Raw genomic sequence first — 13,309 nt, 5'->3', positions numbered from 1 at the left:
TATCTACTTTAAGAATAATGTTCACATCCGTGAAGTTAAACTTCTGCCAGAATTGTTCCCACCAGTGACCTAGGAACAGATTTTCCTGATCCATAAAAAACATAGAAACGAATGCCTCCTTTCCGTTGTGAGAATTCATATATATTAAAATATTTTTTTTAGTTTGTTCAACTGGTCACAGTCTAGTGTTGTGTGGACACTTGTGTAAATATATGGTTTATACTAATAAACTTAATTGTATACGATCTCTTTAAGAGTATATTTGAATCTAAAGTTGCATATTATGTCACAGACGTACATTTGCCACAAGCTTGTACTTGCCCTGTAGCTAGCTAGCGAGTCTATAAATTTGAGCTTCTTACAGCCCAATCTTGGGACAGACCAGATCTCATCATAGCTGGCAAAAACGAAAATGAGGCTCATTACAGTTCTCTTGCTGTTGTTGCTGGTGTCTGTAGGATCGTCTGCTGCATCCAGCAGGTGGAGGAAAAGGGTTCACGAACCGTGCAAGAGACTGGTCTTCTACTTTCACGACGTCCTGTACAATGGTCACAACTCCAAGAATGCTACTTCCGCCATTGTCGGTGCTCCAAGCTGGGGCAACACCACCATTTTGGCCGGTCAAAGCCATTTTGGTGACTTGGTCGTGTTCGACGATCCTATTACCATGGACAACAATTTCCACTCGCCCCCAGTTGGTCGAGCTCAGGGATTTTACTTGTATGACAAGAAGGATATCTTCACGGCTTGGCTTGGGTTCTCGTTCGTGTTCAACTCAACACAGCACAAGGGAAGCATCAACTTCGCCGGAGCTGATCCGTTGATGAACAAGACCAGAGATATATCGGTGATAGGTGGTACTGGTGACTTCTTCATGACCAGGGGTGTGGCTACTCTCACGACTGATGCTTTTGAGGGTGAAGTCTATTTCAGGCTTTGCGTGGATATTAAGTTGTATGAATGTTGGTAATTATCATTGCTTAGTTCAGATCAAGTCTCTGTGTGGTCCATCTCTTGAATAACTTTTGTTTTTGCTTCTCTGATCGGTAGCTGCTTGCTGCTAGTTCTTTCTTTTCTGTTTATCCACATTACATTATCGGAAAATGGTATCTCACAGTGGGGCAAGTCGAACCAACTGATGATGCCTCAAGGCCTGGTTCATGACTTAGCTTTCAGATTAATTACATCGTTTGTTTTTTTCTTGTAATTCAAAATCTGATGATAAGCCTGCAAGGAATAAGTTGTTTCGTGAATTTGAGTTTCGTTACGGTCGGTTTTCTTGTACCCTTCACTTTCTCGATCCATATGGAATTATAATTGTGATTTTTAGTTTTCTAAGGTCTCTAAAATCTTTTGAACCCGAAGAAACCGTGTTAATTTGTTATAATTACTATTGACGTCAGCTGGTACTTGGTCAATTAATCCGTCATTAATTTTAATTTTACAACTTGTTAACTTCAGAAACTAACTCAACAATCACTGTTTAACTTTGACGAATAAACGGAGCGTGGCCCCCAGAAGCTTGTCTAATCGCGACAATTGTTGATGCAAGGCCGTGTAAGCCATAAGGCAAGTGAGGCAGTTGCCTTAGGCCTTAAAAAAAAATATTAATATCCTTATTGTATATATGTGTATAATTGATATTTGTATTATTGTATATTTACCTGTAGATGAAAGAGAATAAAAAAGTATTAATTTTTTTCTGTTCAAAAATTTAATTATTCCCATTATAACATTAATTATTGAGCTGAATTCATTATCTATATAAAAAAGCATAGTGAAGTTCATAAGATATTAATTTGCACTACATTAACTTGCATTAAATTCATCTCACAATCTCGCTTTTCATTTTTCTCTTTTTTTTATTCTAAAGCCTAAAATATTAAAAAATATTAGCATCAAAGTCTCGTGTAGCTTTAAACCATCAACGTGATACCTTTAAACCTTATTAATTTTTTGATAATTTATATAATCATTATTAATTTTTTACATTAATCATTGATATTATTAGTCTTAGTTATTTTTTTCTGTTAAAAATGTATTGCCATCCCATCTCATTGTTAATATTCTATCCCAATATATAAGATGAGGTAGGAGCAGTTAACCACCGCTACTTTTCATTTAACTATTAAATTAATTTAATATTTTATTATAATTACTATATTATAAAATTTTAATAGATAATTTTATAAAAAAATAATGAGTACATTTTTAAAGGACAATTACACGTGTTGGGTTTTACTAATAATTTTATCTTAGGCCTTAAAACACGTTCACACGGTCCTGTCTCGATGCCCTGGAATATGAAGTATATGTGGAAATCGAGAGGGATTTAAAAAGGAATTCCACTAATATGAGTTTACACGTCTTACCATTTTGCATGTTTCTATCTCTTCTTTAACATGGCGTGACAAGGGTAAAGATTCAGAAGGGTCGCCGACCAGTATAGTTATTAAAATTATTGGCCAGTGGAGAAATAAGAAATAGAGGATACAATTATCTTATTTGGAAGACAAAGTGATCACTTACTGTGCAACGATAATAAAAAAAAATAACGAAAAGTTATTCACGCAACAAATAATGGGGGAAAACAGAGCTGCATTCTCACGGTTCACCCTTCAGTTCTTCACCATTTTATTGGCAAGCCTTTTGGTGCGCGCGCGCGTGTTTAAATGAAGTCATTGTGACCAAGCAAAGAGGAATGGTACTGAGAGCGGGTTTTGCTAGAACACGTTTTGACTAAAATCACTCTCATGTTTTGAGCAAAGTTAACGTAAATGCCAAGCACGCCAAGAAAAAAGAAAACGAAATTCGAAGTTTTCACTTTTCACCAATCTGGAAGGTTCGAGGAACTGAAGTCGGTGTCCGCACGGCCCGTCTTCGGTGCATAGCAATGATGAGCACCTTATGAAAAAAAGAAATCGGATTGTCATCGGGTCCAGATTTAAAGATTTAATTTATTTTTTATTTTTATTTTTATTTTATATTTATTAAAATAAAAAATTATAAACATTTTAAATATACATGTTTATTATCTATCTAGACAGTACGTATTTTAAAATGATTTAATTTGATATTAAATTTTTTTATAATTTTATAAATTGATTATTTAGATGTATTATAAAATTTAACAGTCTATATTTAATATTAAAAAATAAAGATAATTTTTTTAAAACAAAACAAAGATAATCTCTTAATTGGTACTTTTTAATTTTTTTTAAATTATAAGTTAAAAATTTCAAATATTGGCAGTACAAAGTAAATATGGATAATTAATTTATAAAAATTAAAAAAATAATGTTAAATTTGAATTATTTAAATTAAATTCAGACTGTTCAAATTAGTAACATGCAAGTATTATTTTTATAATTTGTTATTTTAATAAATATAAACAATAAATTACAGGTTTAAATCTGGACATTTTAAACTAAAATTTGGATGTTCGAGAATTCATTCAGGCTGACCTGATCAGCACCGAAGACGATTCCGTGTCGGCACACAGCCACACATCCATTTTCAAACGAAACGGATTTGTATTTAGCATCGCCGCATCGTTCATCGGAGCTATTTTGACTGAGGACCTGCGAAATCTTGCTTGTTGACCACAATGCTTGTACAATCTGGAAAAAAAAAAAAAAAAAGTCTTATCTTCGAAACCTTTAATAAGTCTGTTATATGGGCTTATATGGGCTGCTTTTAACAACTTCGGTTTCTTATTCGTATCAACGTGGATATTAATTTGGGCCCAGTCTTTTCCTTCATTCCTCCAATATCTACTTGGCCCAAAAAAATGCTCTAATTTCTCAAAGCAACCTACTTTCTCTTCTTTATCCTAACTATTCGGTTAATAAGGATTTGATTATAATTTACAAAATTGTGAGGTCAAATCTCATTGTCCATATGAAAATTTTGTTGATAGACAATCTGAAAATAACTCTGTAAATGATCCTTGAGTCTAAAGGCATGCCCTAACCCAAATATGTCATCAGATCCAAGTCATCTAAATATTTTTAGGTGAAAAAATGCAGGAGTGTGACCTCAGTGGAAATACTCTTGAAATTACATAACTTTCGGTGAAAGAAATTGCAGGAAAATGTGCTTTTTAAAATAAAAAAAAAAAAAGCAGTGATATAAAGGATTTATTATTATTTACCAAGTTTACCAAAAGTGCCCGACATGGTGAGCTTCATGGTAAACTTGAAGCAACCGGGAAAAACAGAACAGCAAACCAGAGTTACAAGTGGTCGTTTGCCCTTTTTAATTGTAACGAGCTGTCTTTGACCTATTGGCTTTGAAGTGAAGCTTGAGCAGTAATCAATTCCTATAAACTATAAAGCCACACTTCTGAAGTCACAAGCCAAAGCTTCCTGTAAACTATAAAGCCACACACCTGCACGATCACTGGCAAGTGGCAAGGCTGAGAACGAACTTCTATTGAGAAACGACCCACTAACCAAAAATGGAGAGTCAAAAACTAAGATCACCAATTTTGCTATTGTTCCTCCTCGTGATTACCTGTGACGGGATGCGAATCCAAGCTGAAAGAAAGCCATGCAGGAAGCTGGTGCTTCACTTTCACGATATACTCTACAATGGCAGGAACGCAGCGAATGCAACTTCAGCCATCGTGGGTTCTCCTGCATGGGGAAACAAGATCAAGTTATCGGGACAGAATCATTTCGGAGACATGGTGGTGTTCGACGATCCCATTACGCTGAACGATAACTTGAACTCGACGCCAGTGGGTAGAGCTCAGGGGTTCTACTTTTACGATAAGAAGGAGATATTCACGGCTTGGTTGGGCTTCTCTTTTGTGTTCAACTCGAGTCGTCTCAGGGGAAGCATCAACTTCGCCGGCGCCGACCCTTTGATGAACAGGACCAGAGATATCTCCATTGTCGGCGGCACCGGTGACTTCTTCATGGCCAGAGGCATTGCTACTCTGATCACTGATGCTTTTGAGGGTGAAGTGTATTTCCGACTTCGCGTCCATATCCACTTGCACGAATGTTGGTGATTCCTTTGCTTTATATCCGCTTTGACTCGTCTGTTTGCTTTTTTCTCCCTTCGTTTTAATCTCCCTTTTTGGCCGAGAGTTTTAACTTGTAACTCGTTTTAATTATTGAGATTTCATTTGGTTTCAAGATATTCTAATTTGTATGACCGAATATTTATTGTATTTTCACATTTTTAAAGAATTGAATGTTATCATTATTTATATTTCATAAAATCCATATATATGTATATGTATATGTATATGCATATCAATCAATAATCACTCTAATTTTATTTATAAGTTATTTTTAACATATTTCACTGAAATTAAGAAAAATTTTAAACCTTATTAATTTTATTTTAAAATTTAATAGGTTTTCATCTTTATTCATAATAAATATTTTTAAATTTCATTATTGATATTTTTATTCAAAATATTTAATAAGAGCAAGAATGTAAAAAAATAGTATTAAAAATTGACAAGTATTCTATAAATAGAATTAAATTTTTTTCTTTATCTGCTTTATAAATAAGATCAGGGAAATATAAAAGTGAAAGTTGCACCGTTACGATCCCTCGATTAAGAGTATCTTCCCACTAACAACCAAAACTAATGTTCTTTGAGACATAGATACCCAAAAAAAAAAAAAAAATCCTTCCCAATTAAGCAAGAATTGAGGACTAAACCCATAACCACTTATTAAAAGGAAAAAAAATCAGAGACCTTCCACTCAAACCAATATCTCTTAGAATTCTGTTTTACATTTTTATGATTTAATTCAATTGTTTTTTATTTTTGATACAATTATCTAATATTTCATATTATGAAATCAAATTCGAGAATTTGTTGACCAAATTGACGTTAGCTTTCAATATGAAATTTTTGGTCTTCATAAAATGTTAATATCTCCTATGGATATAATTCAATTTAGATGGCTATTCATTTTGTCAATTGTTGAAGACAAAAGAAAAACTCAACCATGCTTAAAGAAGATAGAAGGTTTCATCAAGCTTCTATTGACAATTTAAACATTCATTTTTTTTATACTTCACTACTTAATTGTAAAAGCATTTTGTATGCTGATAAGATACAATTTATCATTTAGCATAATTTATTTGTGGCCTTCTTAAGAAGAGGGAAGGCTATCAACAAGCGTTGTTCCCTGTGAAACATGTCATATCTGTGTGAATGGGAAATTTTTTTGGCACATTTCCTCTAATTAGCTTCGAGAATACTTGAATCAGATTCCATGACTGCAGGTTCGCTCATCAAACCTGAGCCCATGGCATTACTAAGCCCAAGCTCAGTCAAAAATTAAAACATCGGCACGCGGAATTTTTATGGGCTACCCTTTTCCCTCTGAAAAACCCGATAAGGGCCACGAATTTGCAAAAAGACTACCGTTGGCAAACGGATAACCACTAACCAATTTATTCCGAGGGAAAGCCAGATAACCTGCGCCCCAGTGTCGTGTGTGAGAACTTTGGTGGCGCCGTTCTATTGCTTTCTGTTAAGCTTATCCCAAAACAAAACCAACAAGACATCCATTCCTAGTGAAGGAGTAACCTTCCCCAGAGCACACAGAGCATACTGAGACAAGAATGCGTGGCCTTACTCTCTCTGAGAGCATTTTGAGGCTACATTCACTTCCTTCATTTCTCTACATTCCCAAACCATTCACCTGTTCTCTTCTCTCTTCCAATTCCCACTCCAAGAAGCATACTTCAAAGCTCGCTCTTGAATTTCCGACTTCCAATTCCTCCAGGTAAATACTGTACTGTCCTTAGTAAAGATATTAACAATTGCCACTTGAAATTCTTCTTTTCTCATTGGACAGCCAGTTCTCCTCTGTTTGGCCGGATATCCAATGGGGTTCTAGCCGAATTTTGGGAAGCCAACAAAATTGCGACTATCTTGCTTTTACGTTATTCAACTTCTGTGCAAACTCATAATGTGAAAGTTGATCTCGCAGGTATTCCCAAAGGTATGCAGGTACCTTCAAGCAGAGACCTTACTACAATCTACAACAAGGTTTTCAAAAATTGAGGGACCCCGGGGTAATTCTCTGCACCAGCGTTCCTTTCAAATTTCAATTTCAGTTTCCTTCTTCTGTGGGGAGGGGAGAATTTAGTCCGTAGTAAAGAGGAAAGAAGCATGTCTCTTTCTAAACTAAATCGATTCGGCCGTCTGATTAATTGTCAATGGACTTTCGTTTTGGGCTGAAATCCAACTATTGATTGGATGATGTATTTCAAAGGCTACATGTTTGGTTCGTCAAAGTAGTCGCAATTGCTCTTAACTTATGGCTGCAAACCCATATGATCCTTACTTTCGCCAACTTTTTTTTTTTTCCTTTCATCTGGCCTGATTGAATGCTTTTGATTGTTTTTACTTTTTCTGGTCTGCACCATGCCGTTTTCGTTCAGAGAGGCTTGTTGCACTAATTAATATTTTTATTAGCGTCAATTCCTTTGTCATTATAGATGTAACATGTTTAATTCATGTGTATCTTGACACAGAAATTGAGTCATGTTTACAAGAATGGTGACGCAATGAGCAACTGCAGTAATTCAAATATACTGGTTGTCGAGAACTCCAACCAGGAATATTACGTAGCTACAGAAGTTTCTTTTAATAGTTCATCCAGTGGACTCCTGAAGTTTATGATTTTGTTTGGGTTGCTCACATTTCAAGACTCTTATCCAGCTGCTGCTTCAGATTTGGCTAGTGGGTTCAATTCAGTTCCTATATTAGGAGATTTGGGTGATATAAGCACAGGTTTTGCTTCAGTTAGTAAAATCTCCTTGTCACTTTTACGGTCAGACTTTTTTAGCTACTTCAAGCAAAGTAATACATTTAGAAGGGACATTGGAACTTGGAGTTTTGGGGTTACTCTCTGCCCTCATTTAAGATTGAAAGTTTAGTCAAAACAGATTATGATGAACCAAGCGATGTTTTTTTAAATTTAATTTTAATCACTTAGATTTTAATGATTGCATCTCAAGGACTGATTATCTCTTCCTGCACACTTTATTGCAGGCTTTCCTCCTAATTTTTTTCTCAGAACTAGGTGACAAGACCTTCTTCATTGCAGTAAGTGTACAACAATCCATGGCTTGCTGATGCCCGTTCAAAAGTGGAATAATGGAGAAATAGAAGTTTAGAATTGCTAAAGCATGGTGACCTTTTTGTTAATTTTCGTAATTTCATTTTAAAAGATGGTTGGTGACATATACAAACTGTTATTCTGAATGTAAGTTTGTTCTAGTGAAACTAAGGGCACAAAAATTCTTCACATTTTTTGTTTGTGATTTCATGTGAAATAGAATGATTATGCTTGGATATGACAATGATATCTTGTATAATTTGGATAGATGATGTCTTGTGCAGGCACTATTGGCTGCTAGGAATTCAGCTGCTGTCACTTTCATTGGGACATTCGGTGCACTTGCGTATGCTTTTATATTTCAGTGACTTAGATGTTCCTTGTGGTTTATACTTCACCTATGTGGAGTTCCTTATAATTACTCACTTTGAGCAATAAGTTGATTAAAGTGACTACTGTGAAAATATTGACCGTCTAATATAGTAAAAGTGGAAGAATAAAATCCTCCTTGGAGTCAAATTAATGGGAAGAATCAATAGTAAATGATTTTCTGGCCAAACCTTCTGGAGAGAACACGAATTTCCCCTGTGCTGTAGTCCTTAGGCATGTGATGTGTCTACAAGTGAATAGTCTCAGTTACACTGGCTGCATCTTACTAGCATTTAGTTGTTAAGTAATAAAAAAATCTGGCTGACTTTTTGTTATTGATATTTATTCTATATATAAAAGTATAGATTCTTCAATTATATGTCATTCTTTAGATTACTAATATCTATTTGTTATTCACAGGGCAATGACTATTGTATCTGTTGTTCTTGGACGAACTTTTCATTATGTTGATGAAATATTGCCATTCAGGTACTTGGCTTCTTTTCAAGATTATTTTGGGCTAGACTCTGATATGGCATGCACGGATGGACAGGGTGCAAATAATTGAAATCCTTCCAGTGACTTTTCAATCTATGTTTCAAGTTATCAGGATACAATATGATGGAAATTGTGTAATATCTTAACTTGAGAAAAGACTAAGTTTGCACCATGCAAATGGGAAGTGTCTATTTATTATATCCAACTTTCAATTAATGATATAATTGTAATTTTGGAGTCAGGATTTCTTTTCGCGCATTTCCTGCCTTTTGCTTTTTGTTTGTGGAGTTTAGAACCTTATGACCTGAAACCTTAATCAGACTGATTAGTTTATTGAAAAATATCATTAGCCAGAGTTTAAGAGTGACTTGCACAAGACTTGTTCTCTCTGTGCTTTCACAGGTTCGGTGAGACTGATTTACCTGTTGATGACATTGCTGCTGTTTGCCTTTTGGTAAATATCATCTGCTAGTTCTTTTGCTGCATCAATGCATATCCTGTGTCTAACTTGCATGAATTACATTTTCTGTTCTTAAACAAAGTCATCTCTCAAATTTATGCTGTGTTCAATTGACCTCAGGTTTATTTTGGGATCTCTACCTTGCTGGATGCTTCATCTAGTGATGGTCAATCAGAAGATGAGCAGAAGGAGGTAATACTGACATTAAATTTATATCTCGGTCCCAGCACAATGTGTGCTATGAGGATACATGAATTCTGATGCCCTGAGTTACTTGGCATTGAAATGGTTTTGCACTTTGCAATGTTATTTAACACCCCACTTTGATAGGTGAATTTGAATGGTATATAATTGTTTATTTCTTAACCAGGCAGAGTTAGCAGTTTCAGAATTTTCAGGAAATGGTGCTGGCATACTAGCTGCTGCTAGTACAGTAGTCAGCACTTTTCTCCTAGTTTTTGTTGCTGAATGGGGTGACAAATCATTTTTTTCTACAATTGGTGAGTAGCAAAGCTAGAATTGCTAGCTGATAAAGCATACTGTCATATATGGATCGCGTGTAATGAGGAGCCCTCCTTTAATTTTTCTCCTTGTTCATGCTAAATTTTGGACAGTTCTATTTAGTGAAGCAAAATTAGAAAATAAAAACTTGAAAAGACCTGGATTAGAAAAGTATAGTGTGTTTTGACATCTTCAGACTAAACATTTCACTGTGCTAAAATGTATGCGAAAGGGGTAAGAAAGAAATCTTCCTTTAATCTCACCTACCGAAAACAAAAGCATCTTGCACCTAAATGAACAAACCAGCGTATAAGTAAACATATAAACTGCATAAATAAATGGAACAAAAGAGACCCTAAAGCTGAGTTTTGACTCTTATATATGCATAGTTCAGAAAGAGTTTACATATTCCCGCATTCTTTTCCTCCTATGCAGCCCTTGCAGCAGCTTCTTCACCCCTTGGAGTCATTGGGGGAGCGCTGGCTGGTCATGGTGTTGCAACCTTGGTAATTCTCTGCTTCGAACTTAAGTGGACCTTTGATAGCAGTATCTAGAGGTAGATGCATCTTCTGGATATGAACATATGTCATGCTTAAGAGAAACAAGCATGCATTGTTTACGAAGATAATATAAATCAACACTTTTAACGTGGAAAGTTTCCTGAACAATATTGAAACAACTTTTTTGTCCTAAAATCATCGCCTAAAATATTGGAAAATGAATAAATGAACAGCCTGTAAGTACACTTATGCTTTGATCTTCATCTAAATGATTTATTGAAAGTGCTTATGCTCCAAGTGCTCTTCAAATAAACACAAAAATATGCGATGGCTTTTGAAGAAATTATTGTAAAGCATGTTACCGCACGGCTTACTTATATTTCTAGTGAGACCTTGAATATCAAGAACACGCGTGCTTGGTCCAGGTCAAAATAGGTGGGTGGAAAATAACAATGCATCATCCGTGATCTAAGTCTAGATACAGTGTCAATTACCACGTTCTCACTTTCCCTCTATGTAGCGGATACTTCAAAAAAGTAAACGTACCCGTATTCGATACGATACTTGTAGGATACTTCTGCATACGTATCTTATATTCTAACATTTATAATATGATTTTTTTTCAATAATTTTTTAGTATATTACTTAAAAATTTGAAAAAACACTTAATATTTTAGTTAATTACTATAAATATCCTTATATTACTTTAGAAATTATTGTTTAAAAATCAAAATACCTATACTTATATCATAAAATGTTGAAATATATATTATAAATATCCCTGTACCCGTATCCTAAAATTTTGAAAATTTCCCGTATCCCCGTATCGTGCCATATCGTATCAGATACTCGTACTTGTATCTATGCAACCTAACTTTCCCTCCAATTAAGCACATAGTATGATTATGTTATTTCTAACTCTCCAACAAGTCGTTCTACCTTTCCTGTCGCATTTCCACAGTGATTATGGGCTACTTTTGGATCACGGTTTCTTTTAAATGCAGCTAGCAGTACTGGGGGGCTCTTTACTTGGGACATTTTTATCAGAGAAGGTAACATTTGACTTTTTGCCTCGGTTCCTAATAGGCTGTGTTCTCTATGACGTCAGTTTCCAACTTAAGAGTTCCCTCAATCGAACAAAAGGGCGTGCTCTACTTACTAGGATAAACAACAAAACTTGAGATATGTTCTACAATTGCTTTATTGAATTAGTGCAGCGTATGGAATCCAGCTTGCGCAACTCTTTTAAGTGGTTAATTTACAGCCAATGAAAATGGGTATAAAATCTCTAATATGGCTGCTCTGAACAAGAGCAACATGGCAGAGGATTATTTGGAGGCGCCATTATTGGAACGAACATGTTCGTTCAACCTGACAAGACGTGGCGAAACGGAAGCTTCGCCGGTGGGGATGGCTCAAAGTACCTTATATAAGCATAAGAATATTTGGACGTCCTTTTACTCTGGTTTATATTCTGTAGACATATAGCACTATGGGCGAAGAATGGGACTACTTTTGTTATTGTGATGATTTTGTTTTGTGGGAATATACCTTACGCAGCGAAAAGCTAACAAGTCTCTTGTTATTCCATTTTGAAGGTCATCGCCTTCATAGGAGGCTCTCTGTTTCTCGTCTTCGCTGCAGTGACCTTATTCGAAATTGTGAATTAGAGGTTAAGCTTCACCTGAAGTTAGTTTCGTGAAGTTCCCAAATTCACAGGCAAGCCACCAAGACAAGACATTAAGAATGCAGGGGCGTCTGGAGTTTTTTTTGGCGTTTTTTTCCCCCCTTTTTGGGTTGAATTTTGTAATGACAACGTAATTCCACTAGTAGACAATATACTTGTAGTATGTCAATTTGGCCGAAAAAGAAGATGCTTGTAGCATGGCTTTCGTTTATCAAACATTTGACCTAGTGGTTATGTGTTAGTGGATTTTGTTTAGAAAAAAGGCAATGTTTTAGATCAATTTAGTGCCTTTTTGGATATACATTGATAATTAATTATCCGAACCAAAACCTTGGCCAAAAACACCCAAAAACTTCCATTTTCTCATAATTGATTATTTGAATCAAAGTCTCGTTTTTAGAGCTGCCCTTTTGGGTGTAACGAAGCAGAAACAAGCTTACATGTGATGAAAGATTGCCAAATAGCACGTGTGATCAGGGGGGAATTAACAGAAGTTGACTAATGGCAAATATTCCTGAGTCTTCTTGACACTGCTTAGTGAATCACTTATAATTCAAAACAAGACATTGAAAAACTTAACACACAAAAATACCTGTTTTTTCTCTTCACTTATGCGTATAAAAGATTTTTTGATTTGGAAGATAATATTCCTGTTATGGATGTAAAGAAATGTATTATGAAAGCACGTGCTTATCAACCTCTGTTGAGGAAAATTAAAAATACAAGGAATTAATTTAGACAACAATAAAAATGGTATCTATTTATTTCAAATTGTGTCAAAATTGACGTTAATGATTTGATCATATCAAATAGATAAGCAACTTATAGAGGTGTTATTACAAATGTTATAGGATACTGGATTTCAAGATTTTGTTGTAAATTAGAGAAAGTTCCTTCAACTATTGTGGAATTTATTGGAATCAAACTTGGCTTAAAATTTTATTGATATCATGATTTATTAAAGTTGAACTATTCAATGATTGTGCTGTTGCGTTGAATTTACTATCTCAAGAACAAGTTTCCAATCATCCTTTTCAAAAGATTATGGAAGATACCAAACTTATTCTTTGCACATAAATTATTTATCTACATTTTATGTTTAGATGAGTTCACTGTCTTGTCCACTCTTTAACCCACTCTTGTCACTCTTTTGATAATGTGTTATATGTCTTTGATCAAAAACCACCATTCC

At 35.0% G+C, this 13,309-nt stretch overlaps 3 protein-coding genes across 5 annotated transcripts; all 3 read left to right on the top strand.

The window, feature by feature from the left end:
• Positions 1 to 303: 303 nt before the first annotated feature.
• On the top strand, positions 304 to 1,253 carry LOC129323039 (dirigent protein-like). Its single transcript, XM_054969578.1, has one exon. It carries the CDS (start codon positions 413 to 415, stop codon positions 968 to 970), a length of 558 nt encoding a protein of 185 aa, XP_054825553.1. The 5' UTR covers positions 304 to 412; the 3' UTR covers positions 971 to 1,253.
• A 3,188-nt stretch (positions 1,254 to 4,441) lies between these two features.
• On the top strand, positions 4,442 to 5,055 carry LOC129321427 (dirigent protein-like). The gene has a single exon (XM_054967188.1). It carries the CDS (start codon positions 4,460 to 4,462, stop codon positions 5,015 to 5,017), a length of 558 nt encoding a protein of 185 aa, XP_054823163.1. The 5' UTR covers positions 4,442 to 4,459; the 3' UTR covers positions 5,018 to 5,055.
• Positions 5,056 to 6,423: 1,368 nt separating this feature from the next.
• Positions 6,424 to 12,397, top strand: LOC129322791 (GDT1-like protein 1, chloroplastic). 3 transcript variants are annotated; one of them, XR_008596288.1, is made up of 12 exons: positions 6,424 to 6,761; positions 6,969 to 7,053; positions 7,516 to 7,785; positions 8,036 to 8,089; positions 8,387 to 8,448; positions 8,892 to 8,960; positions 9,372 to 9,423; positions 9,550 to 9,621; positions 9,797 to 9,929; positions 10,366 to 10,486; positions 11,435 to 11,482; positions 12,029 to 12,118. XR_008596288.1 is itself a non-coding variant. In XM_054969175.1 (12 exons), the coding sequence occupies exons 1-12, from the start codon at positions 6,598 to 6,600 to the stop codon at positions 12,098 to 12,100; spliced, it is 1,152 nt and encodes a 383-aa protein (XP_054825150.1). In that variant the 5' UTR covers positions 6,428 to 6,597; the 3' UTR covers positions 12,101 to 12,397. The 3 variants fall into 3 exon arrangements, 2 of the variants coding, with proteins under 2 accessions (XP_054825150.1, XP_054825151.1); XM_054969175.1 differs by having other exon boundaries at positions 6,428 to 6,761; positions 10,366 to 10,436; positions 12,029 to 12,397; XM_054969176.1 differs by having other exon boundaries at positions 6,431 to 6,761; positions 9,800 to 9,929; positions 10,366 to 10,436; positions 12,029 to 12,397.
• Positions 12,398 to 13,309: the final 912 nt, after the last annotated feature.

This window comes from Prosopis cineraria, unplaced genomic scaffold (assembly GCF_029017545.1).
Source record: "Prosopis cineraria cultivar Desert tree isolate PC_DT_omini unplaced genomic scaffold, ASM2901754v1 PC10, whole genome shotgun sequence".
Lineage (NCBI taxonomy): Eukaryota > Viridiplantae > Streptophyta > Magnoliopsida > Fabales > Fabaceae > Prosopis > Prosopis cineraria.
This window is presented reverse-complemented; position numbering and strand designations above follow the sequence as displayed.

Bases quoted from the DNA above. Each gene is read 5' to 3' on its own strand.
- LOC129323039 (XM_054969578.1), top strand. From the start codon at position 413: ATGAGGCTCATTACAGTTCTCTTGCTGTTGTTGCTGGTGTCTGTAGGA.
- LOC129321427 (XM_054967188.1), top strand. From the start codon at position 4,460: ATGGAGAGTCAAAAACTAAGATCACCAATTTTGCTATTGTTCCTCCTC.
- LOC129322791 (XM_054969175.1), top strand. From the start codon at position 6,598: ATGCGTGGCCTTACTCTCTCTGAGAGCATTTTGAGGCTACATTCACTT. The intron at 9,622-9,796 runs GTAATACTGACA...TTATTTCTTAAC, and splicing joins CAGAAGATGAGCAGAAGGAG to CAGGCAGAGTTAGCAGTTTC. The intron at 11,483-12,028 runs GTAACATTTGAC...TCCATTTTGAAG, and splicing joins GGACATTTTTATCAGAGAAG to GTCATCGCCTTCATAGGAGG.